A 24,751-nucleotide genomic window follows, 5' to 3' on the forward strand; every position below is an offset into this window, starting at 1 on the left:
CAGGCCAGCAGTGGAGTCAGCCAGCCCCGAGGCTCATTCTTCTGTTCTCCAATTCGGGGTAACTATGCCAAGGGATTTGCAAGTAAAACTACGTACATTTGGCACATACAGTGCCTCTAGGGTTAGTTAACCCGTTGGGGCTTTTCTCTGAAGTTGGCTAAAATAATATCTAAAAACAAGCTGCAGAAATTCTGATTTTTAAGTCAGGTTCAGTATCTTTCATCACAGGGGCTGGGGAGAGCCACCAGGACACCAGGATGTATTCAATGAAGGCTGACAGGTAACATCTGAGAGTAACTCTTTAGCGGGGCTCTTTTTGAAAAGATGGAGAAAACCCAGAGCCTCCCACCTCCGCCTCAAATGCTGGCCATTGAAAGCCAGGCTCTGGGAAAGTGTTACCAGGTCTGGGGTTGTTTAGCCTGGAAGGCATTGACATTGCTCCCTTCAAATGTGCAGAGAATTTTGATGAGGATGACGATAAGGCTGAGTAGGAGAAAAATTGCTTTGAATTAAAGCAGGTAAGATTTCAAGGTCTGTAAAGACAGACCACTAGGGTGACTGAAGGCAAGGACGGTCCTCTGAGAAAATCTGAGGGTACCTCCAAAAAGCTTCTAGAAAAAGTATCTTCGCACTCCTTTATAATTTCCCCTCACGAAACAAGAGGTGAAATCCTTTACATCTCGGGTTCTTCCCCTCTGTGGTTTTGCTATCTGTTCTTCTTCCAAGGAACATGGTTTAATGTGGAGCTTCTAGCCTCATCTTGGAAGAATGCAAAGAACTTGGCCTTCAGGGTCAGGCCATCTTCAGCTCAGCCATGCACTAGCCACGTGACCTTGGACAGCCTACTCAACCTCAGTGTCCTCGTGGGCACAGAGGGAACGATTACGACCCTTGAATGAGATTCCACGTGCCGCGCCCAGGGCAGAGCTCACCCACACAGCTGTGCTCAGCCGTGAGAACCTTCCAGTTCCTTCCCCCACCTCTCACATCCCCATCGCCTCCATTTATTTCCATCTCTGTTTCTCAATCTTGAGAATTCACAGATTACTCAAGAAATTTTCAGAGGCTGTCTAGTTTGAGAAGGGCTGCATTCAAATTTAAATAGCATCAACATAAGAAATCTCTTAGCACCACGAGAAGCATAAATACAAATACAGGAACGGCGACCCCATGCCAGCACTCAGCTCTAAGGTGGTTGCCCTGGTAGTTCACAGTGTGCCCTTTTTTTTTAGGTCATCAGTAAAATGAAAACCAAAATGTAAAGATTAGTATCAAGAACTTGCAGACCACTAAGAATAGATTAAAAGTCTCTTGTTTAAGAAAATGTACTAGCTTATCTTAATGAGTATCCCGTCACCAGGTGTTTAACATTTTACATCCTTATTTAGCCAGAAACTCCACATTCCACACACTAAATGTAAGTGTGCAAAGAAAAGACAGCTTTTTGTTCTTCCATAACTGCCTTAAGTTTCCTCATCAGCCTCCCCGTTCTGAAGAGCCAGGAATGTAAACCAGCCAATCCAAGGGACACTTACCCTCTTGCGATTTAATCAACTTTCTGCTTAAAACTGTATTTTTTAAAGTAAATAACCTGTCGTCCAACCCCTCCACTTTCTCTACCTTTGCCGTCTTTGAGGTGGAGGGGGACTTCTGGTGTCCTCTTAGAGCTGAGTTGTGTCCTCTGGGTCCCTGCAGGTCTCTCAGTGATGGGGCCCCTGTTCATCACGCCATGCCCCCGCCCCCGCCCCCCGCCTGGCATCCCCGGCCAGTGTCTAAGGCTCCGTCTCCCGTGCGCTCAGTCAGAACCCAGGACCTCTCCCACCACCTAGGCTCTCACTTTCATCTGCTCCCTGCGCGGCTGTCCAGCCCCAGGGCAGCTACCTCATTTCCACTATAGGGAGCCATACCAGGGAGGTGCTCCCCTTCCAGCCGTACCAAAGATCTTCCATGAACCAGCTTCTGGATGCCCTTGGTGCCACCCAGGAGCCTGGGAGACATTTGACAGATAAAGCTCAGTTCCTCAGGTGGATGCTTAGCCCTCTGCAGTCTAACCGAGGGCTGTTTTCTCCATACCCCCACGCTCCCCATCCTCTCCACTTCTGAGCTTTATTCCTCCAACTATCCTGAGCAGTTTCATGCATCCTGGGTCTCAGGGGTCCTGCTGCTTCCTCATCAAGGATGCTTGTCCCCATGTGTACGTATTAACATGCTCCTCATCTCTCAAGAACCTGCTCAGGGGCCATTCTTCCCGGGGAGCTGCCCCAAGTCCTCAGACCAAAGGATTCCTCCTTCTCAAGCATGCTGGGGGCATGAGTCACTTCTCACGAGGCCCTCATCATCGAGTCTTACTCAGGGCCAGAAAAAAAATCCTCATTTCCAAGGGACCTTTTTGCTTTTATCAGTCCAGTGGGGGGTTTTCCATTTCTATCATCTGTCTCCCTCTAATCACCTTTATATAAACAGCTCCCTTTAGCATGTGTCCAGTTACAGACTGTACCAAGCACATTTGATGCACAAACACTAAAGAATCTGCCACACATCTTTTTAGCAGAACAGGATGGTCTAGATTCTTGTTGCAAAATATGTGATGAAGCCCTTCTTGCTGAGTGACTGACTGAATGAAAATACCATCTTTTCTCTTACCCTGATAAATACGTTGTGTACTCATGGATCCTTGGGTTTGAGGACATTCACTAGGCCACTGTTATCTGAAGATTCTTAGTCTGAGATTTTACTTATACAATCAGTTTCATCATCACTGTTAAAGTCTGGGGAGCTGCTCTCCACTTTGACTTCATCTTCTGAATCATCTAATAATTGTGAGATGCTGTTCTCTGTCCATTGTTTTCCTTTGCCATTATGAAAAATTTTGAATTCCCAACTGTATACAGTAAGCTAAAAGCAGTCTCAAAATGGTGATAATTTATTTCGCTGTTGAATCATCCTTCTAGGTAATTCCGTTCTTCTGTTTTATTATTCTAGTCTATTTTTGAGCATAATTTGAGATATTTGATGAGTAATGATGAAAGACAATTCCCAGGATGATGAAATTCCCAGCAAAACATTTCAAAAGATAAGGAAAATGAGATCATAAAAATTCCTTCATGTGTCTTAGATTTATAAAAGGGTCCAATCAACCCAGATAGTAATTGCAAAATAGAATGAGTTTCATTTACAAAATTAGTATATTTTCTCTTTGTTCATTGGGAGTCCTTCAAGAAAGAATAAAAGCCATAAAATACCAAGTCTTATAAATAGATAGAACAACTTAAAGCGGACACTCAAAAACTAACATTGGGTCCAGTGGACCCTGATGGTATGCTAAGGGTTATCTTGTTAAAATTCCGTACACATCTGTCCAATGTAAGGTGAAGAACAGAGTGAGAGTGACAATGTCCATGTCTTCCGGGAGTTCCCCAGGCCTGGTCAGGGCTCTACGCACAGAGGGAGCTTAGGAGATAGTAGGAGCCGAAGATGTAATTGTGTAATTATCAAGGGAGGGTCACATAGTATTCCTTATGTTTGCACAAGGACCTTGCACCATCTCAAAATCTTTGTGATTTGCCTAGAATACCGTTCCTTCCTCTCTCCCTTTTACCTGGGTAACTGCTACACTTTGAATCTCAACTCAAACATCACCTCCACAAGCAAGCTTTCCCTTACGCCCAGCCTTCCCATCAGATGCCCCTCAATGGGCTGTCAGAGCCTCCCTCCCCACCCCCTGCTTCTCTGCACATATCAGGGTTTTACTGTCTCCTCCACCCGGAGACGGGTGGAGGTTTGCTCAGCCTTGCATCCTCAACACCAGCACAGTGCTGCCCCTAGTGGACACTCGATAAGTATTTTGCAAATAAAAAACACTGAATTCACTTTTCTGAGTACAGATGCTCACCTGCCTAAATTTTTAACAAAGTCTTAAGTTACACGTGTTTGAGAAAGTAAAAATAAAAAGTAAAAGTCCATCCATAGGGAAAGCAGATCAGGTAAGAGCTTCATTTTCCTGGATTGTCCTTTACTCGGGGATTATTGGGAACAGCAAGCAACATGACAGCAGCAGAAGAATCGTCAGCTCATGATTCTGGCTTTCATTTAGGTGTCGGGTGATTTATCAGAGACTGACATTAGCAGTGAGGCTCAGCAACCCCAGGCCGGCACAGACGCTGCAGAAGAGAAACGAAGAAGCAGGCTGTATGAGTTGGCGATGAAAATGAGTGAGAAGGAGACTTCTTCTGGGGAGGATCAGGAGTCCGAGCCCAAGACAGAGTCTGAGAACCAGAAGGAAAGTCTGTCCTCTGAAGACAACAGCCAGAGTGTCCAGGAAGAGCTGAAGAAGGTAAGGGCTGCGAAACCACCTGTAGATGGTTTGGTTTCTGCAGCTGGGATGTGGGAGAAGGTTCTATATTTGTGCAGAGATGTGCTGGGACACCAAAGAGTACTCTAAGATGCCCATCCCTGTGCACTTGGGAGAGCCCAAGAAAACTATTTGATTAACACTGAGTTATTCAATCAGGAAAATAGCACTGCAAGTCCTTGGAAGTCTCCCAAGACCTCTCATCGCCTATGCCTTATGTTTCAAGTTTGTAATGTAGTACCCATGGTCTCTCTCATTGGTAAAGAGCTGTATTATTCCCGCCCATCCTCTCCCTGAGGAATGTTTCCTGTGGATTGAGAGCATCTAGCCAATCCTTTTTTAGCCAACGATGAAGCTTCATTTCATAGTATAAAGTCTTTGTGTTGAAAGTGGCCTTCTGGATCATTTATCTCTGCAGTTTTCAGATTTTGGCTTGTTTGACTTAGCTAGAAGCCTTTCTCAAACACACCTTTTATGGAATCCCAGTGTTTTAAACAGATGAAAGCACTGCTGCTTTGAGGGTCCCCAAAGCCCCAACCACTTGATCTTCAGTCCCACCGTCCTCCCTTCCTTCCCCCAAGCAGGCCACCGAGTTCCAAGGGATATGTGTGAAAACCACAGACAATAGACCCTACCTCTGGTAGAAAGGGATCCCAGCCTCTCTGCCCACCATCCTCCAATATATGCCTAGGTTCCCACTACAGCTCCTCCAAGTACGTTCACACATTGGTCCCTTGGTCAGGATATCCCTGCTGCCTCCAGTAGAAGAGGAAGAAGTTAGCATTTGTTCAGTGTCTCCTCCGTGCCTGATGCTTTGCACATGTTAGTTAGTTCATTTAATATAAAACCTTTGAGGCAGACACAGACCCATGTTGCAGGTGAGGAAACTGAGGCCAGACATGAAGGTACTTACCCAAGGCCCACAGCTAGTAAGTTTCAGAGCCAAGGCTGCATCACAAACCTGCTTTGCCTCAAATCACAGGCTCCTCTCTTTACAACAAGCTGCCTCTTCTGGAACTCAGATAAGATCTTGTCTGGTAACATCTAGACTTCTTTGTGTTTAGGATCAGTTTTTTCCCTATTCTAAGGGTAGGCTAAGCTAACAGGCTGCTGATAACCCACATGCATAGTGAATGAGCCCCTTCATCTGCTCAAACAGCCAATCTGGGGTACTGGGCAGCGGCCTGGCCGACCCGGGAATGAGCACAGGTGGTCCAGAGCAGGCCCCAAGGGAAGTGGGGACCGTCTTCCATGGCTGAGCCCCTGAACCTCCCAACACCTCAGACTCTGCCTTTCATTCATTCCCATCCCAGCCTCCATAACCATTGAATCCTCACTCATACACCTGCCAGGTCCTTTGCTTGGGGACGGCGCACACCTCTTTCCCCCGGCACGTCTCCGGGTGGAGAGCAGATCTTGGCCTTCACCCGCAGCCCTTCCCTGAGATGTGGGCTCCGATGCACTGCCTCCTCAGTGGTTATGGGCTCTGATCCTCTCTGTTACTTGAACCAGTGCCCCATTATAGTCACATTTGTCTGCTAGGGCAGAGAGCCAGATGGTAACTGAAGAATATCACAGCATTTCTTACGATGGATCTACATCCTGCTGGCTTTGCTGCCTGGTGGTCCCAAGGCTCCAAAAGCTCATGGTGTACCAGTGGCGTGCCAGGCCGGGGTGAGTCACGCACCCCCACCCCCGTCAGCCTGCAGGCCTCGCCTTCTGGAGGCACAGCCACCCGTCTGTACTGTGCTCTTCCAGGAAGAATGTGAATGGGGAAAGGAGGAAAATCCTGGGCACTTGGACAAACCCTCCATCCTGCCCCCATCCTGCCCTGTGCCCTCGCTGGGCAGGAAATTAGGGGAGTTGCTTTTATTCAAACTCCCAAATGTGTCAATTTCTCAAAGTTTGTCTTTCTCATTGCCAACCATGAATCAATGGATTAAATGATCAACCAGATATCACTAGTATATGTAAAAACCTACATAAGCAAACCAAAAGAGATTAATATATCTTTCTCCATCAGGCATGGGCTACTCTGATGAAAGGAAAACAGAAATATAAGTTCATCTACGGAAGATTAGTTAGAAGCAGAGGGTATAGGGATAGGCTTCAGGGATAGACTGAATGTGAAACACAACCATGCAGTTTGCAACCTTTGGACTTTGGTTCTAAGCCAAGGCCATTGCTTGCCTGCTTCCTACACCCCGCCTCCTAGTTGCCCTCCTCGGCCCCTCCAGTCCTTTCTCTACTCAGCAGCTGGAGTTGCCCTGCGGCCCTTGAACTTGCTCCTAGCATGTCAACAAGCCCATGTCTGGCTTGTTTTTATATCAATCCCTAAAACCAGTCTGGGTCTTCATTGTCGATTGGACAAACACAGGTTGGCCTCATCTGTAAAATGGGGATAACCGTACCCCCTTATAGAGTTGGGAGGACTGAATTATGCAGTATAGGGGTAGCACACAGCCAGAGCCCAGCAGATATTAACAACCTCATAGCCCCTTTAACAACCTCAAGGAAAAGACACTTCACTGTTGTGAAATAACGTCCCCATGCTAGCACTGAAGGAACAGCTTAGTGACGCACGTGCAGTGTCAAGCCAGAGGTCTGTAACCACATTCTGTGCTAGGTCATGCTCTGAAGAAGGTAATGGGGAAAACACTGCATCAGAAGCTCCCAGGCTCCCTTCTTCAGGATCAGAGTAACTATGACTTCCCTTGTAATCCAACCACAACTAGTTTGTCCAACGCACACACAGGTATACACACACTCCCGAAACTCCTCCGGAAGCTGTGTGTGCTCACCTTATCTCTTTACCGTGCTTCCACACTCTGGCCCAAGGTCCATCTGCCTGGGGGCTCCTGACGCAGCAGGAGCTCCTCATCCCGTGCAGAAGGCGGTCTGGGAGTGAGAGAATAACACTCTCCTCCCCGGCAGCAGCCCTAACCAGTGACTGATGGGAAGAGTATAAATACTCCAGCGCCTTTGCCTCTGTTGGGGCAGTAGCCCACAGAGTGTGTGCTACCCACTGACGCCCTGAGTTCCTCAGCAGATCTGGCTCTGGGCACCTGCAGTGAGGACCAGCTTGATCTGGCAGCCTTCCCTTCCCTGCCTTGCTCCCCTCCTCTCCTCCACTGGTTCTTGGGATCACTTCCCAAATAAACTCCATGCACTCAAATCCCTGTCTCAGGGTCTGCTTCTGGGGAAACCAGGCTAAGACAGTAACCAAACAGAAGAACAGCAGAGTCCCCAGTTCACAAACACTCGCTGCAGTGTTTGTGACTAAGCAGTGGGGAAATCCACATGCCCAACTGGCTGCTAATGGCCTCTGCCTGAGCACGGGGACCCCTTACACAGAGAGAGCTTTATCCGGACTTCACCGTCCCTCCTGCCTCTACCACAGGTTCTGTTCTCTGGGAGCCAAAGCAGAGGAATGCGTGTATTCCCACAGACACAGGGACATCAGTGGCAGTTCACTGTCCTTCGTATGACAACCTATGTAGGAATTAGGGCTTCACAGTCTTGTCCAGCAGCGGAAGAACCATTTTAGAAACATGCTTTTTCTCAATGGGAATTGGCCCTTTTCTGTAGGCAGTCTTGTCCCTACAGTTGACTCACTTTGGCTGGGTGTTGGGGACCCAATGATGATTCAAGGATGGTCAGTGCCATCTAAATTGTAACGACCTGAAGAACCAGCTTGTGAAGCTTGGGGCCAGCCCAGAAACCTGGATTCCTAGAGGGTCATGTTTTTAATTGAAGTCATCTTGGTTCCACTGAATCTCATGGTTAACCTTCCAAACCTTGGGGTCCTTTGAACCCAGGAATGAGCACCGTTTCTCCTCTACCGCTGGGCAGGTGGCCATGCAAATGGTTATGGAAGAAAGGCCTGGCTGAAGTGGTTCCTAGAACTATCTGCCTCTAGGTATGCAGGTGCTGCATTCCTGAAAGGAGGATGCAAAGAAGGGTCAAGAACCCCAGCCTGAGGTTGGAGGCTACATGTAGGGGCTGAATCTCCCACAAAACCCTATCTCCCCAGGCTTAGAGCAGTGATCCCCAAGGTCCCTGCTGGCTCTAAAATCCCATGGTTCTCGACATGTAAGGCATTAAATAGGTTTTTGTTTCCTGGCATAAGTATCATTGATGACACTATTTATATGACAAAAGATGTCCTATGTGTCAAGCTTTTGGAATGTGAGTCTGTTGAAGGCCCAGATTAGTAAATTCTTGCATTATAGTCAAATTTGTACACGCAGTGTCCTGAAAGCATTTTTCTTTCAAGTGTCTTTGTTTATAAATTATCACAAGTAGTGAACCATTGTGTTTTATTTTCACAAGGGAGTCACAGACCAGCAGATATCTCCCATATTCATAGTTTCATGGAATAATTCTCATCAAAGTACTGAGACCTCCTTAAAGTAATCAATGTCTATCTCCTCAAACAAGAGACAAATTTGTGCATCTTCCCATCGCTGCTCCCCATTTACTAGCATCAAGTCACAGAGAAACACAGTTGTGGTCAATGGTCAAGCAGACAGATTGATTGACTGTTGTCTGAGAAAACCCAGAGCTGTAGGTTTCTGCAGTTTAATGTGCTTGTGAAAAACCTTCTGTTGATATCACAGTGTTAACATAAAATCAAGTATTGTCCACGGGTGTCTCCCCCTTGTAAAGTGGCTCACCCTCCACATGAGGATTCAGTGTCTTTCACCCCAGGTAGCATCTCATTTGAGAAGCATGTCTCCATCTTCAGTTGATGCTAAAGTGACTATAAGGTTAGATCCTGACATATCTTACGAGCTTCACGGATCTCAGTAGGCCTCATGCCTGTTGAGGAATCAACACCTCTTCTAAGTTTCTATTTAATTGCTGCCTTAGGAAAAAAGAGAAGTTTTAGCTGTCCACTTAGAGCCATAGCTCTCATCCACAGCACTTGAACAGGTGAGGTTTCATTTCACTCCTGCTGTCACTGACATAACTCATTCCCACGCGTCCTGTATGTGTGGGGGAGGGGCCTGCACGGCTGGGAAGAGAGTTCTGGGTTCTCTCCTGGATCACGAGGGCTTCAGCAGAATATCTTACTCTCTAGGCAAAAGGTGAACTGACCCCTCGAGAATTAATATACTCATAACGCTAGTAGATAAAAGGGCAGTCTACATAAGCAGACAATTCACCAAAAAGAAAAACAAAAAAAGAATGTAAATGACCGATAAGCATATGAAAAAATATTCAACTTTAATTGTATCTCAGCTGTATTCAATACAACACCTAGCCCAGAACTTGGCATATGGTTTGCACATTCATTTTTTTCCATTCAACAAAAGCACATTGAGGCCCTGAGAAGACAGCCATGAACAGGGAAAAGTTTATCGTTTGTTCAGACAGACAATAAAAATGCAAATTGAAATAATGAAATGCCACTTTGCCTAACAAATTGGATGGTTAAAAAGAACGGTAATCAATGTGGGTAAGAGTTCAGGGAAATAGGCAATCTAATACCCACAAAGTAGCACATATTAGCACACTGGTGACTTGGTAACTCAAAGCAGTCAAAGTGTGCATACCCTTTGCTCCAGTGAATATACTTTCAATCATTTATCCTAAGGCATAACTGGAAAAGCAGCCAAGGGTATACCACAGTGCAGTTCATCAAGTGTTATATTTTTATACCAGGAAGACTTTGAAACAACCTAAGTGTCCAACAATAAGGGACGCTTGGGGCAATGGAGGGGATAAGGTCCAGAAAACAGATGGGGCATCGGCATTGCAATAGCAAAGCCAGAACGATCCAGATACAAGTAAGTGGGTAAATCTGATGTTTAGGAAGATGAAGAGAGTTTGTTTTATGTTCTGTGCGTCCCACCCAGTCCCACCCGCTGTTACCCAACCAAACTTGGGTCCGCTTGCCTATGCACAGTAAAGCCAATCTACTGACACTGGGTTGGGTGAAAGAAGATGTAGCGTTCATTGCAGAGCGCCAAGCAAGACTGGGGATGGCTAATGCCCAAGAGGCCGGAACTCCCTGGTGGCTTCCAGGGAAAGGTTTTTAATGATAGGGTGAGGGAGAGGGTTGCAGGGCACAGGATCAGCTTGTGTACATTCTTCTGATTGGTTGGTAGTGAGGTAATTGGGAGTCCACATCCTTAACCTTCTGGTTCCAACCTGTCTGGGGTCTGTGGTCAGCATGCAGTTAACGTTTTCCACCTGTGGGGGTTTCAGTGTTTGCAAAACAGCTCAGAGGCAATGGCTCAGAATGTTACCTATAGCCCTTGAGAGGAACTAAAGCTCTTTGACTTTGTTAATGGCTAATCTATTATTATTTTGTCTTGCTTGCCTGTTTTCCTTTGTTTCTGCATTTTCTCACTTCTAAATTTATTAAATTTATTCTTTGGAACTCGGGGATGGCCTCGGAGGCTAAAGTCTTTCTACAAACAAGAGGTGGGCAGAGGACATGGTGGGGGTGGGGGGTGGGGGGTGTCTGTCCCAGGAAGGCCCCGTAAGGTCCTGCTTGGTTATATCTCTAGCTTTCTGAACTAGAAAGCTTTCTGAACTAGAACTTTCTGAACAAGTTTGCCTTCTGAAAGTAGAGGGGTAGTGAAATTGGAATATCAGGATTGTGGAGAGGGTTTGAAATAGCTATTGCATAGAATGGGAGAAAAACATGTGGAGAAATATAAAGGATCCCCAGGGTAAGGTCAGAGATCACAAACATTTACCGGAGATAAAAAGAGCCTGTAAAAGAATACAGCAGCTATGCACACTACTACATATAAAAATAGATAAACAACAAAGGCCTGTGGTATAGCACAGGGAACTATATTCAATATCTTGTAATAACCTATAAGGGAAAAGAATCTGAAAAAGAATATATAGATTGATATATATAACTGAATCACTTTACTGTACACCTGAAACTAACACAACATTGTAAATCAACTTCAGTTTTAAAAAAAGGACACAGCAACTTTGAATGCAAATAAATGCAAAATAAAAATTGATTCTATTCAAAGAAAAGGTCTAGTAGTATCATGTCAATTCATGAATCGTACCATTCAGTGCAGTTACACAGTACAGCTTAATAGGTTCTGGGATTTACATTAGAAATCCCTGTTTCATAACTAAAATTTCAAACCAGACTGGAAGATTGGGGAGATAAAATGGAAATTAATTCCATACATAATAGGAACAAAAAAATGTGAAGTTAAAGCTTAACAAGAAAACTGCAGATCTCTAAGAAACCTACCGGGTTTGCTGGTAGGAACGACAGTGTGAAGAATTCTTCCAAAATGAGGGTAGACATTTAATGTAACTCAAGTCAAATCTGAACCAGAAGTTTTTTTTAACTTTTCAAAAGGATTCAAAAAATCATCTGATAAAATAAAGTCAAGAATAATTTAGAAATGTTTAGAAAAAGTAAAAGAAATGAAGAGGACCTATCTATTAAGATAGTACATTATGTTTTAAAGGCAGAGCAATTAAATTTGTGAGATATTGATAAAGGATGCAATGAAATAATCCAGAAGTATGGCCTAGAATATACTTTATTTAACTCACCATTTATCTCATAACTACCACCCACCTCTCACCCCTGGTCAGGAAGAGATCATTTTTTAATAAATGTGTTGAGACATATGTGCACTTGTTCTTTTGGGGGAAGGGATGTGGCAAGAGAGGAAGGTCCTTAATGTTCACTCCAGCAAAGGAACGAACGGCTTCCCCTGGTTTGTAGGCCCAGCAATATGTACAGGAGACAATAACGGAAGAGATGCCAACTTCCCATGAGAGGTGGTGGCACAAGCTCTGGAGTTGGAATCCCTGTTCATTTACCATTTGTTCAACAAATAATTGTTGAACGATTCTAAGAGCTGCAGTACAGTAGGGATCAGAGACGAAAGGTCTCTGCTCTTGTGGAATTTACGCACTGTTGGGGGCAACAGCTGGTAAGTATGGTAACACATACAAGGGAAGAGGTCCACAGTGACCAGTGCTACGAAGATTCAGCAGGACACTCGTGGATGGAGTTGGGAGGAGGAGGAGTCCTGGATGGTTCAGACTTTTCTGACCAACTGTGTTTTCCACTGAAACCCAAAGGGCAAGAAGGGAAAAGTCAGGCAAAGTTCTAAAGGAAGGGCTTTCCAGGCAGAGAAATACATGCAAGGCCTTAAGGTGGAAATGACCTTGACAAGTTCAAGGAATGGCTTAAAGAGCTAGGGTAGCTGGGGTAACGTAGCCACGGGGAGAGCGCTTGGAGAAGTGAGAGAGGGCAGGGGCCAGAGCAAGCCAGCCGTGTGGGCCATGCAGAGAACTCTGGCTTCTATTCTGCGTGAGACACGAAGCACCTGGGAAGGTTTCAGCAGAGACGTAACAAGGAGGACCCTACGTTTATCAAGATCACCCTGGTTGCCATGTGCCACCTCCTTTCCAAGTGGACGTGGAAGGTGGTTTCCTGTCTCATCGGGCTACTTCAGAGCTGAGCACGTGCCCTGGCAGAGCCCTGGTTACCGCCAACAGTGGGGAAGTGTGTCCAGTGAGTACCAGGAACTAATTTCTGCAGAACAGCCAGTGTACAAAAGCGAAAAGAATTAATGACCAGGATCACCTCCTCTGCCAGGACAGGAAGTCCTGCCTGCCCTACATCTGCCCAGGCAGGTTTAGTCAAAGGCAGTGGCCCTGTCACTCCCCTCCTCTCTCACCATTACCAGATCCTGGAGTGGCCCTGCTCAGGTGCCTACATCAAACAACAGGGCCTCCACTCAGGAAGGGAAAGAAAATGACCTCAGGGAAACAGACAGACCCGTGGGTTAATTCTGGAACTAAACTAAATGTGCAAATAGCACATGCTTAAAAATTCATTTCAGTCATCACCATTTAACAAACTCTTATTTCTTTCACCTCTGACCATCAAAATCTAGATGATTTAAGTAAGAACCCAAACATTCCTAGAGGTCCGTTCTCTAATCTCCGTTATATTTCGTTTCAGTTTATTACATATGCTAATTTATTAGGTTCACGCTCCAATTTCTTTCCACAATTCTGTGCCACCTTCTTTCGTCAAGTCACTCTTTGGGGACGTGAGTCTGTTCATGGAGAATGTATTTTGACGGGTTGTAGAGGCCTCGCCGGAGAGCCTTATGTTTCGTGAGAACTGAAACATATTTGCATTGAATTTTTCTAGCAGATTTCTGTCAACTATTTAGGAGGACATATGGAGTTTCTTTTCTTACCTTTGAGAAGGAAAAAAATACATGAAATCAGGGCATTTGGACAAATTTCCTTGCTTGCTCTGGTGGTTTGATAGAAGCATTTCATAAAGCCAAGGCAGCATCTGTAATGTGGGACAGAAAAGTAATGAGCGGGCTGTGAAGTCTGGATCACACTTGGAGCAGATTTCCTCAGAGACCACATTCTTGTTTGCTCCGGTTGTCTTTGGCGGCTCCATCTCAGGTAGGCTCGGTAAGGCTCAGAACAGGAGCTGGTCGCTCATGGGATCTCGAGCTCTGTTGTGTGGCTTGGTTGTCGCTGTACAAATCAAGGAGCTCGTTCTGATTGATATCACTTGGTGGAGGCTGCAGGCCCTTCTCTCGCTGATCTGATTATGCAGTGAGATCCTGTTCTCCCATCACTTTCTGCAGTCCACTGGGTCCTGGGAATTATGAGGTGGAGGAGGTGTCATGGCAGGTGGGAAGGAGTGTGGGGGGCTTTGGAGACCAAAGTCTTTGGGTCCAAATCCCAGCTGTGCATCTTCTTCTTTGAGCCACAGTTCCATCTCACCTCTCAAGATGGGATGAAAATCGTCACCACGTCAGGTTGTTGTGAGGGTTTACACGAAATCACAAGAAGCCTGGGATCAGACCTGGCACAGGAGGGGTGCACATTAACGCTGAGCTTCCTTCCTTCCTTCCTTCCTTCCTTCCTTCCTTCCTTCCTTCCTTTCCTTCCTTCCTTCCTGACAGGCTCTCTCAGGAGCAAGGTGTCCCGGAGAGAAGGTGAGGCCCGTACACATTTTATGCAACTTGAACATGGACAGCCTTTTCTCCTCTGCCTGTAGTTCCTACATGGGAGCCAATATGTCTTTAGAAGACTCTACTAAAGTTCTTTCTGTTACTCAGGATGCCCACGGTGCCCTGCTCACCCTCAAAGGAACATCCATTTGTCACAGGGCTGAAAGGAAGACTGGAGGGTCCCGCATGTTCACCACTTTCTCATTTTTACTAAAGCCAGCTGTGAAGGTTGTGCCCCCAAACCCACACGGGAAACCTGACATCAAAAATACTGGATTCAAAATAAAGGCTGAGCCAGTGATTTGGGGGTTATTCTGTTTGGCATTTGGTAATCACTCAGTCTCCTGGGCTGTAAAAAGAGCTTTGAAATATTATGGTTTTTCCTTATTTGAGGAGCCTAATGAACTCTTCTGTCTCTTGGTGTTTCAACCCCCTTTAATGGCATAGGTTTCTTCCAGATCCCTCAGCTGGAAAGCACAGCAGCATCTTACCATCTCCCTGTTGGCTTTACGGCCACAGAATTCTCTCCATTCTCGCTCCAGAATATTGTCCCTTTCATCCTTTTGTTCCCACTCCAGCTGCCCCACCTCAGGCCCTTGTGACCTTGGAGTCAAGCTTCAGTAATAGTGTCCTACACTTGTCTCTGCCTCTGATGCTCCCAGGCCCTAAATCTGTCCCTCCTGTAGTAGTCAGAATTACCTTCCTAAAGCATAAGCCTCTCAAGCTGGCATGTTAAGAACCTAGGCTTTGAAATCAGGCAGACCTGGGTGCAAATTTCGGCTCCTTCAGGGCAAACCATATCACCTCTCTAAGCCACAGTCCCTCATCTATCAGGTAGTGGTCTTAGTTCCTACATCATAGGGAGGTTCGGACATTAAATGAGGCTCCCAGAGCCTGGCACATAGTAAGCACTCAGGAAATGACAGCTCTGGATAATAACAGTAGTGGAAACCTGCAGTGGCACCTGATCGCCAGCAGTTTGAAACTTAAACCCCTGAACTTGGCACTGTAGGACCCAGCCCCTTGCCTCCCTCTTCCCATTTGTCATTCTCTGCACGCCCTGGGCTGCAGTGCCATTCCCTGTGCACGCCATGCCGTCGCACCTCCAAGCCCTGTGCCCTTACCCTTCTCATCTTCTCTGTTTCTCAGCATCTTTCCTGTGCTTCCAGACTGACCCCAGAGTCATGCATTAACGGAAACTGCTTGCCCCTCTGCTGGTCCGCAGCCTGTGGCTCCCAGTGCAGCGTAGGACCTGTTTTCTGCTACCTGGGTCTTCCTGCCCTTCTCCTGTCTCAGCTCTCTGAGAACAGGGACCGAGGCTTACTCACTCTGCATCCCCTGCAGGGCCCAGTGCTGTGCCTGGCATAGAGCAGATGCTTCCTGAAGGCTTGAGTTAAATTAGTGATGATGGGAAATAGTAGATGATGTTTGAGGGCCTGCCTTGTTTGGTTGCCCAGCTAGGCAATGACATACCTTGTTTTCATTGCCTATCCGTATTTATGGTTCAGTATGCTCCTTACTGGGAAATGGAGGGTCCTACGTGCGTGTGCACGTGTGTGTGTGTGTGTGTGTGCATGTGTGCATGCACGTGTGTATGTGTCTGAATGTCAGTGTCAGGTTATTTACTGTCATTTCTTAGGACAGACCATTCTGTATTCTGATGTTATGTTTTCCACTTTTGGTGTTAAGGTGTCCCTTCTTTATGACGTTATGGTGATGCCGGATAGTAGTCGACCATGGTGGTTTTTTTTTTTAACTCTTACTTAGCAGGAGAAAAAAAGCTGGGAAACAACAGCAAAGTTTAACTTTTTTTGGTTAAAAAACAGTAAAAAGCATTCTTCAAAACATCAAGTAGTCAAGGAAAGTTGTTTCAAGAACACAGTACATAATAAAAATGTGTCTAAGACATTGGCCGTCACCAATAATGTGCCCAGCTCGAGCCAGTAGGGCAGGTGGGAGAGGTTTGAGGAGAGGTGGACAGCTCTGGACCCAAACACTGCGGACACTTGATATATACTAGCTAATTTCATCTTCTCAAAAACCCTTGAGCTGGATGGTGTTATCTCCATTTCATAGCTGAGGCTCAGAGAGATTATTTCCCCTAAGTCTACACAGTGTAACCTGGATTTCTCAAGCCTCATCATCTGGTGTGTACAATGAGGAGGTCACCTTAGCATCCGTCCCCACCAGGAAACCACAAGACCGGAGCACCTACCCACCCCACTGTCTCCCTCCATTATTTGGGGGAATCTAGGGGAAGGTCCTCCCACATGTTCACGATCAGCCCTCCTACAGGGGACTGCTCAGGGCCTTCACCAGGCTGCTGCCACCCAGATCCACCAGAGGAACCAACCCTGCCCAGGTGCCTTCTCCATAGAGGCTCCAGATCAGCAAGACCGGGGCCAGTTTATGACTTTTGTGGGCCCAAGCACTTTTGCCTTTGTGGACCCTTTCCCTCAACAAAAAAACATTCAATATTGTATTTTACAACTGTGTTGGTATATATAAAGATTAATATTATGTATTAAAACACATGCTTGGACCTAATAGTTCATTTTTCCTTATGATTTTAAGAGAAATTAAGACATTTTCATGGACCCCTTAAAAGAATAGTGGGCCCTAGGCTCCACGCCTGCTGAGCCCGATGAGTAAGGTAGCCCTTGGCAGGACCCTATCGATGTGGCAGTCCCCTCGCCACTGCCCTCCCTGCTTCAGAGATTAACCCGTGGACCTCAAAGCATACTGCCCGCTTCTAAATCTCACAAAACCCCTAACGTCAATGTCCCTTCAGCTTCCACCTGCTTAGTTCTTATTATAGGTGTCAGAACAATCCCCGAGGTGGGACCAGGAAATTCCCTCCTCTGCCCCAGAAACCTGTACGCATCATTTACTCCTCAAAGCTTTTTTCCCACATTGTATTAGGTTCTATCATATCAAGACATATCAAGTCACATAAATAGATACCGCAGGCCTCTGTTACAGCCCCAGTTCATCACACACAGCCAGATACTGAATCTGTTTTGGCGCAGCTGAGAATGGCAGACGCAGGTGCACACACATGCCCAAGGTAGAGGGAGGGCTGGGAACAGCCCTCTGTCGTTCCACCGTGTTCTCTTCCTGTCAAGCCAGGCATCTAATGAGCCCCTGCTGCTCACATGTTCACAAGCTTGAGCCACTCTGATAAGGAGCATTCCCTCTTATTCCAGCTTGAAGTGTGTAATGAATAGAATATTTATTAATGGAATATTTCCTGCCATATCAATAAATAAAGGATGTCACAGTCATCAAGGACTGCAGCCTTCGCTGATATGAACACCTGCCATCAGACTGCGAGTCACTCCCTGTGGTGAGCCCTGAGGAGACTCAGGATGTGAAAATGCAGGCCCCAGATAGCTAAGGTACATATTAAAGGAATGACTTCAGTGAGCCCAAAGCTTGCATCTTCCCATACATAGAAAAGTGCTAAATTCCTTAACTTGAGATACCTGGTTTCCTTTAATTAACAATAATCTCTTGACTTTCCTGACTACCTGTCCTTTGTTGCAAAACCCCTATATATCCTGGCTCCTCCCCTTGCCTCCCTGGAGCACTTTCTCAGAGCTATTTGAGATGCTGCCTCCCGGGCTGCAGTCCTCATTTTGCCCCAAATAAAACTTAACTCGCAACTCTCACTTTGTGCATATATTTTTTTAAGTCAACATGAGTTTGCATTGCTTTGTGCAAGACAAAGCTTTGAAATGCTAAATGACACCGGAAAATTCTTGGGAGAATTTGCGAGGATTGCAAATAAGCAGGTATACCTAGCGTTTAGGATGGAAATATTTTCTTCTTTTGAATTCTAGAGACTCAGAATCTCCCCCTGGCAACACTTTGCATGCTGCATGTCTTTGGAAAACGGTTTATAAGGAAGCGTAAATGGAGGGAGAATTTGTTTCTACCAACATGTTTTTATAGGAAGAGAAAAAGAAGACATGGCTACGGATGGAGAGATTGCTCAGGCTCAAGTTTGTGGGTAGTAAGACAAGAAGTAAAGGAGTCTGCTCTGCCCTGCAACCCCTAAAGAGAAGAGAAGAGACACAGGTGGATTTATGTGTTGGGTCCTGACCTGGTCTTCCTTCTCAGGTCCATTGACACAGCCACTGTGGCAGGCCCCCGCCTCTGAGTGGTTAACACCTCCTTAAAGGTCTGCATTGGTCCTGTTTTTGGTTACAAGTCGGGCAGGAAGCTGAGTCTTTGTTGAGGTTAGTGCTTGTTTCGCTGCCTCAGTGATGAATGATGGAAGAAACACTGGAGGTTTCTCATCACCTTCTGTACCCCGAGCGTGGACTATTGGTTCCAGCCTGGTGGTTGTGAAGTTGACATTATGAATTTGATATTCCATAAGGGGCTGTGGACACAGACTGGACCCTAGAGTGGACACTCAGACTGTCAGTTGTGACCACGTGTGGTCCGGAAACTGAGGAGTGTCGGTGCATCAGAGAAAATACATCCCTGGGCGGATCAGCAGCTGAAAGCTCCTGCTCCAGAAGCCGTATTGGCTACGCTGAGCATTCTGAAAGGGAGTTGTGCATGTACCTGGCACTTAATACATTTGTTGCTGAATTTGTGTTTCTTTGATTAGTAGAAGGTTGAATCTGGTTACTGCATGGGTCCACTGGCCATTTGCATTCCATCATCTGTGGGGCCCTTGGCCACAAGTGTCCTTGAGGCCAACTTTCCTGTTCTGCAATAGCCCCTATTCTGCCAGCTGATTTTCTTCACACTTTCACCTCTCTCTTATTTGATACCATGGACCGTCACATTTGATCCATCTTACAATTCACGTCTGGAGGAACGTCAGCTGCCGTCGTAGAGAGCTCTCTCTGGCTCTGGAATCGTGCTTTGTTTGTGCCCTTCAGCCCAGGTCTCTGGGGCTGTAAGCAATAAAGTGGAAAGGCTCCTTTAGATTTTCATTTCTCACACACACAGGGCTCCCTGCCAGCACCTCTGAATCCTCACCAGCTTTTCATCTGAACAAAACCCTGTCTGGTGCTAAATATAGCTTTATTTCACACAATTGTGGAAGGTGCTCTCTACTTTTAAACTAGACTGGGCAGGGAACAGGACATTTACATAACCAGCTGATGTTAGCCCTGTGACAAATCTTCTAATCTCTTATTGGGCTAGTGAGGAAACTAAGGAACAAGGAGATTGGGTGCCCTGCTCCTGTCGCACAGCTCATAAGATCCCAGTTATCTTCACTTCCAGCAGGTGCCCTGTCCATTCCTGCTCTCATGTCCAAACAAGCCAGCAAGATGCCTGTAGAACAGGCAAGAAACACCTGATTCCCTACAGGTGGGATTCATTCCCTACAAGTGCTTGTGGGCTCCAGTTTGTTTCCTAATGGAGGGCAGAACTGGGACACCAACCAACCAGGGAGATCTTGCCCAATTTCCATATAAATTTTTTTCAGTCACTTCCCCAGCTGGAAGCTGATTCCCTTCTGAAGGGGACCACAGACCTTCCAAGTGAAGCTGTGGTGCTCTCCACAGACCAACTGCTGGGGACCGCTCACTCTCACTTAATGACGAAAGCAGATACCTTCAGCGGTCAGGAAAGTATGTCACCGTGTCACGTGGCTGGGGTAGAGCTAAAGGCACGCCGTAGGGGCAGGGACTTCATCCCCATCACTGCTTCAGCCTAGCACCTGGAGCAGAGCCTGCATACCATAGGCCCCCAATAAAATATGTAGAATGAATGGTGGGGACTGCAGAGAACTAGGAAGTGGTTTTCTCACAGAAGTCATTCTTATCAAAAAAGCATGCCTCTAGGCAATATTTGGCTTCCAGCTGGCAACTTCTGTGATTGAATAAACAAGGCTATTTATAGATGGAAAGGAACAATGACTGCCAAGCAACACTGATGTCCAGCTTATTGCTTTGATATTATATGTTCAGTTGGAGTCAAGATACAGATAACTCTTTCCGTTTAAGCACCTCTTAAATCCTTCCCGTTAATAACATTGGCCCTTTAATGACCCTGGACCAATTGAAGATGTGTGTAAATGTTCACACCTGCCCTTCCATCATGCTGTGGTCTTACCTTTTTTTCTTGAATCCCTTAGTCATATGTCTTTCTTTTCAAAAGATGTACGTACACCACCATATGACCCAGCAATCCCACTACTGGGCATATACCTTGAGAAAACCATAATTCAAAAAGATACATTTACCACAATGTTCACTGCAGCACTATTTACCATAGCCAGGACATGGAAGCAACCTAAATGCCCATCAACAGATGAATGGATAAAGAAGATGTGGCACATATATACAATGGAATATTACTTAGCCATAAAAAGGAATGAAATTGAGTTATTTGTAGTGAGGTGGGTGGACCTAGAGTCTGTCATGCAGAGTGAAGTAAGCCAGAAAGAAAAAAACAGATACCATATGCTAACACATATATATGGAATCTTAAAAAATGGTACTGATGAACCCAGTGGCAGGGGAAGAATAAAGACACAGATGTAGAGAATGGACTTGAGGACACGGGGTGGGGGGCGAAGGGGAAGCTGGAACGAAGTGAGAGAGTAGCACTGACATGTATACACTACCGAATGTAAAACAGCTAGTGGGAAGTTGCTGCATAACACAGGGAGATCAACTCGATGATTGGTAATGACCTAGAGGGGTAGGATAGGGAGGGTGGGGGGGAGGCTCAAGAGGGAGGGGATATGGGGATACATGTATAAATAAAGCTGATTCACTTTGTTGTACAGCAGAAACTGGCACAACAGTGTAAAGCAATTATACTGCAATTAAGAGCTTAAAAAAAAACATGTACAAAGGTACCTCTTCTATCAAATAAAGGGCAAACTTTCTAAATACAAGCTTTATTTACTAAGAGAAGAGTAACAAATCTGCTTTCATACATATAGCATCACCTTTTCTAAAATGGACTTAAGCAAACAGTGGCAACTATTTCATGCCCAAAACATTCTGAGTCCAATTTATCTGCAAAAGCTGCCACATCGAGTTACAGGATTCAGGATACTGGGGGATGGCCTCTGCAAGCTTTTCCTAAGGTGAAGAGTTGGCTTGGCTCTCCCTCGGACACCTCCCTATTCTGGTGGGTCTGGTCGCCTTCCCTCCATCTCATTTTCCTCATAACCCAGACCCATTTTTTTGGCATGTAGCAAAGTCCCTTGAACCAAAAGTGCACCATTCTTGGCTCAGTCAAGCAGCCATTGTGGAACAGACAGGCTGGAGAGGAGCCCTCTGAGCACATGCACCCTAACCCTAGGATGATTGACAGGTGCCAGAATGAGACCCTAGGATGAAACCATGTGCCAGAGCCCAGAGCCAGCTTCTAGGCTGTGGACTCAGCCACAGACTTGTCACTTAGACACTTTGACTCCCTAATGAAATTGCAGGGCCACTGAAAACTTCCTCTAGTGAGATAAAACCTGCAGTAGAATTTACTTAGAGAAACAAACTTTGCAAAATCAAGCCAGAGCTATCACTAATATTTTGGCCAGAATATATGAATCAGATAAATACCTTGGGAGGTACAAAAGGCAATTAAAATTCCAGGCTTTCCTAAAACATTTTAGGGGTCTAAAAAAATGCCCATAGGCAATATTTGACTTCCAGTTTACAAACCAGGTGATGGGCTAAGTAAAATTGATTATAGATGGATACCATTACTGCCAAGCAACATTGATCTTCTGCTTACTTCTTGGTGCTGTATGTTCAGATAAACTCAAGATGCAGATAATTCTTTGTGGCTGAAGTACCTCTGCTCTATTAAAAACAATGGCCCAGACCGACGGTAATTTTGAGCCATGAATACAAAAGCTAGAAGTGAGTGGAAATATATTCAACCACAAATAACGGAAAATCTGGCCAACGGGGGCTCCAACAGATAGGGACTTATTTTGCTCATGTGTCAGGGTGTTCGGAGGCCGTTCAGCTGATCCAGTGCTTTGTGGGCCCCCAGGCTCTTTCAGTCTTTCTGATCCACCTGACCCAGCACTGGGTATCATCCTCACTCTTGCTGGCTTCCTAACTGCACACCTATGATGCAGGCAGAGAGACGTGGGGGCAGGAGAGCATCTGCTTCATCTGTTCACCTGATTAGGAAAACAAAAGCTTTGCTAGAAACCCCTCAACAGACTTTCCCTTGAGGCTCACTGGTCAGAACATGACTGCCCCTGGCTGCAAGGGAGGCTGGGAAATGGCGTATATTTTCTGTTCGGCCTCAATGGTGGAGGAAGACAAGGAAGAACGGGCTTGGGAATAGCTGTAGGTGAGCTAACTAGTAGCTACCAAGAAACTGCAGAGAAACCCTTTCCAATCCTCTCAATGTACGGAGTTCCAGAAACGGGAAGGAGCCTGGCCAAGGTCCCATATCTAGATGAAGCTACAGCCAGATCTAGAGCCCAGGTCTCCTAAGTCCGCATCCAGAAAGCTACCCACTGGACCACATCATGAATGTAGTTTGACAGAGTCTGTGACTGAAGTTCTGTTGAGGAAAGAGAATATCATCCAGAAAACAAGGTAATGAATATGAAACTATCAGCAGTGGAGGGAGGACTTAGTAGCTTCCACTTGAGCTCTCCTTCCTCTCTCCCTAAGAATCTGAAATAATTCATTGTGAATCACAGAAACTAAGCCAAGTCACAAGTCACCTCCGGCCTCCTCTCAGTCCCCTCAGACTGGGTAGATTTTTTTAGTGTCTCAGTCCTTTGGCACATTGATGTTTGTGTGTGTTGTAACAGAATCGATCTCAGGATGAGCACCCTGATAATGCAGAATTTCCATGTCATTGTTAATGTTGTTTTTGTCTTCTGTCCCCTTCTGTTATTGGACCAAACAGAAGTATTCTGCTGTTTCTCTCTGCAACATCTCCACAGAAGTCCTGAAAGTCATCAATGCCACAGAGGAGTTGATAGCAGAATCTACAGGGCCCTGGGAGTTCCCGCCTGTCCCTCCTGACAGAGAGAAGGGGACGTTTCCTCTTGGGACAGACCAAGTGAGACTGGATGAGCAGCTGACTTCCCTGGAAGAAAATGTAAGACAGTGTGGCTGTGCTCTGTCTAGGGCACACACGTTCAAAGGAGAAGCTGATGATGTAACTCATCACAAAGAGGGAAGGACAAAATACACCACCGCCATAGCAAGTATATTCTCAGAAGGGTCTGAGACTGGGTTCCCCAAAAGCAGACCCCAAGATGAGGATTTCTGTGCAAGTGATTTATTAGGGAAGTGCTCCCAGGGGAGACTGGTAAGAGAGTGGGGGGAAGGAAGAAGCCAAGCAAAGCTGTGATCTCAGATGAAAAGTAGCTTCAGCCCGATCCTGCAGGTGACTCTGGGGTGTAAGTTGCATCTCAGAGTTGTCCTGACCTAAGGCAAAGGAACTGGCCTTTCCTACAGCCAGCGGGCACCTCAGTCTCTCTGCCTGCAGGCAAAGTGTCTACAGTAGACCAAAGGCAGTTTTCTGCATCGATCTGAGCTGTTGGAAACAAAAGCACACTGCAGCTTGGGAGCAGGGAGGGAGTATGCAGAAACTAGATACGGGATCCATGGGGATCCAGGTGGAGCACTGCCAGAGCCACTATAGAGAATAAGAGTGGGTGGTTGCCAACAGAACTTAGGTTACTACAACTGCTCTGCCCTGCTTCACAGATATGTCTGTTTGTAATGGATTTTTCTGTCCTTCCAACTGCTGAGGAAAGAAAGAATTAATAGATTCTTATGTATACATATCTACAATCGCGCATAAAACTTCAGTAAAGGTCCAATGAGAATCTTCCAACAATGCAAACCAGGGGTGACACAGAGAAATCTGGACATTAGCCACTCAGGCCATTGTCACCATCACCAGTTGGCATAGTCCTGATGTCAGATCCAGTCAGGTGATTCCATCTTTCCACATCCAGCAGAATCAACCCTAATTTGGAGATGCTCTAATGAATGGTGTTCTCAGAAACCAGGAAATGTTATCAGAGAGATTTTTTGCCTTAAGTTGAAACAGCAACAAATCAAAATGACTCAAGTTTAAAAAAAAAAAAAAGAAGCCAATATTAGTTTCACTTTGAAAGTGGAAGACCATCTCCCTTTGGATTTCCACAAAACCTAAGCGTATGTCTGCCTGACTTTGTTGCCCTTTCTGTTCACTCATATATCTCCCATTAGATCAGCACCACTGACATCCTGGGTTAGATAGTTCTTTGTTGCGGGGGCTGTCCTGTGTATTGTAGGGTGTTTAGCAGTGTCCCTAGTCTCTACCCACTAGATGCTGGAAGCTGCACCCTCCTAGATTTGACAATCGAAAATGTCTCCAGACGTTGTCAAATGCTAGCAGGGGCCTGGAGGAAGACAAGGGCGCGGTCATACCCAGGTTGGACACCAGGTATATAAAT

General features: G+C 45.9%; 1 protein-coding gene across 3 annotated transcripts in view; it reads left to right on the plus strand.

Moving 5' to 3' along the window:
* The window catches only part of MYRIP (myosin VIIA and Rab interacting protein), a 221,589-nt gene that overhangs the window by 177,484 nt on the left and 19,354 nt on the right, over positions 1 to 24,751 (plus strand). For all 3 annotated transcript variants that reach the window (XM_057706817.1, XM_057706819.1, XM_057706818.1), the window contains exons 11-12: positions 4,094 to 4,333; positions 23,206 to 23,400. In XM_057706817.1, the coding sequence (XP_057562800.1) occupies positions 4,094 to 4,333; positions 23,206 to 23,400 (435 nt within the window). The remainder of the gene's footprint in view (positions 1 to 4,093; positions 4,334 to 23,205; positions 23,401 to 24,751) is intronic.

The sequence above is a fragment of the Hippopotamus amphibius genome, chromosome 13 (genome assembly GCF_030028045.1).
Source record: "Hippopotamus amphibius kiboko isolate mHipAmp2 chromosome 13, mHipAmp2.hap2, whole genome shotgun sequence".
In the NCBI taxonomy this organism is placed as follows: domain Eukaryota; kingdom Metazoa; phylum Chordata; class Mammalia; order Artiodactyla; family Hippopotamidae; genus Hippopotamus; species Hippopotamus amphibius.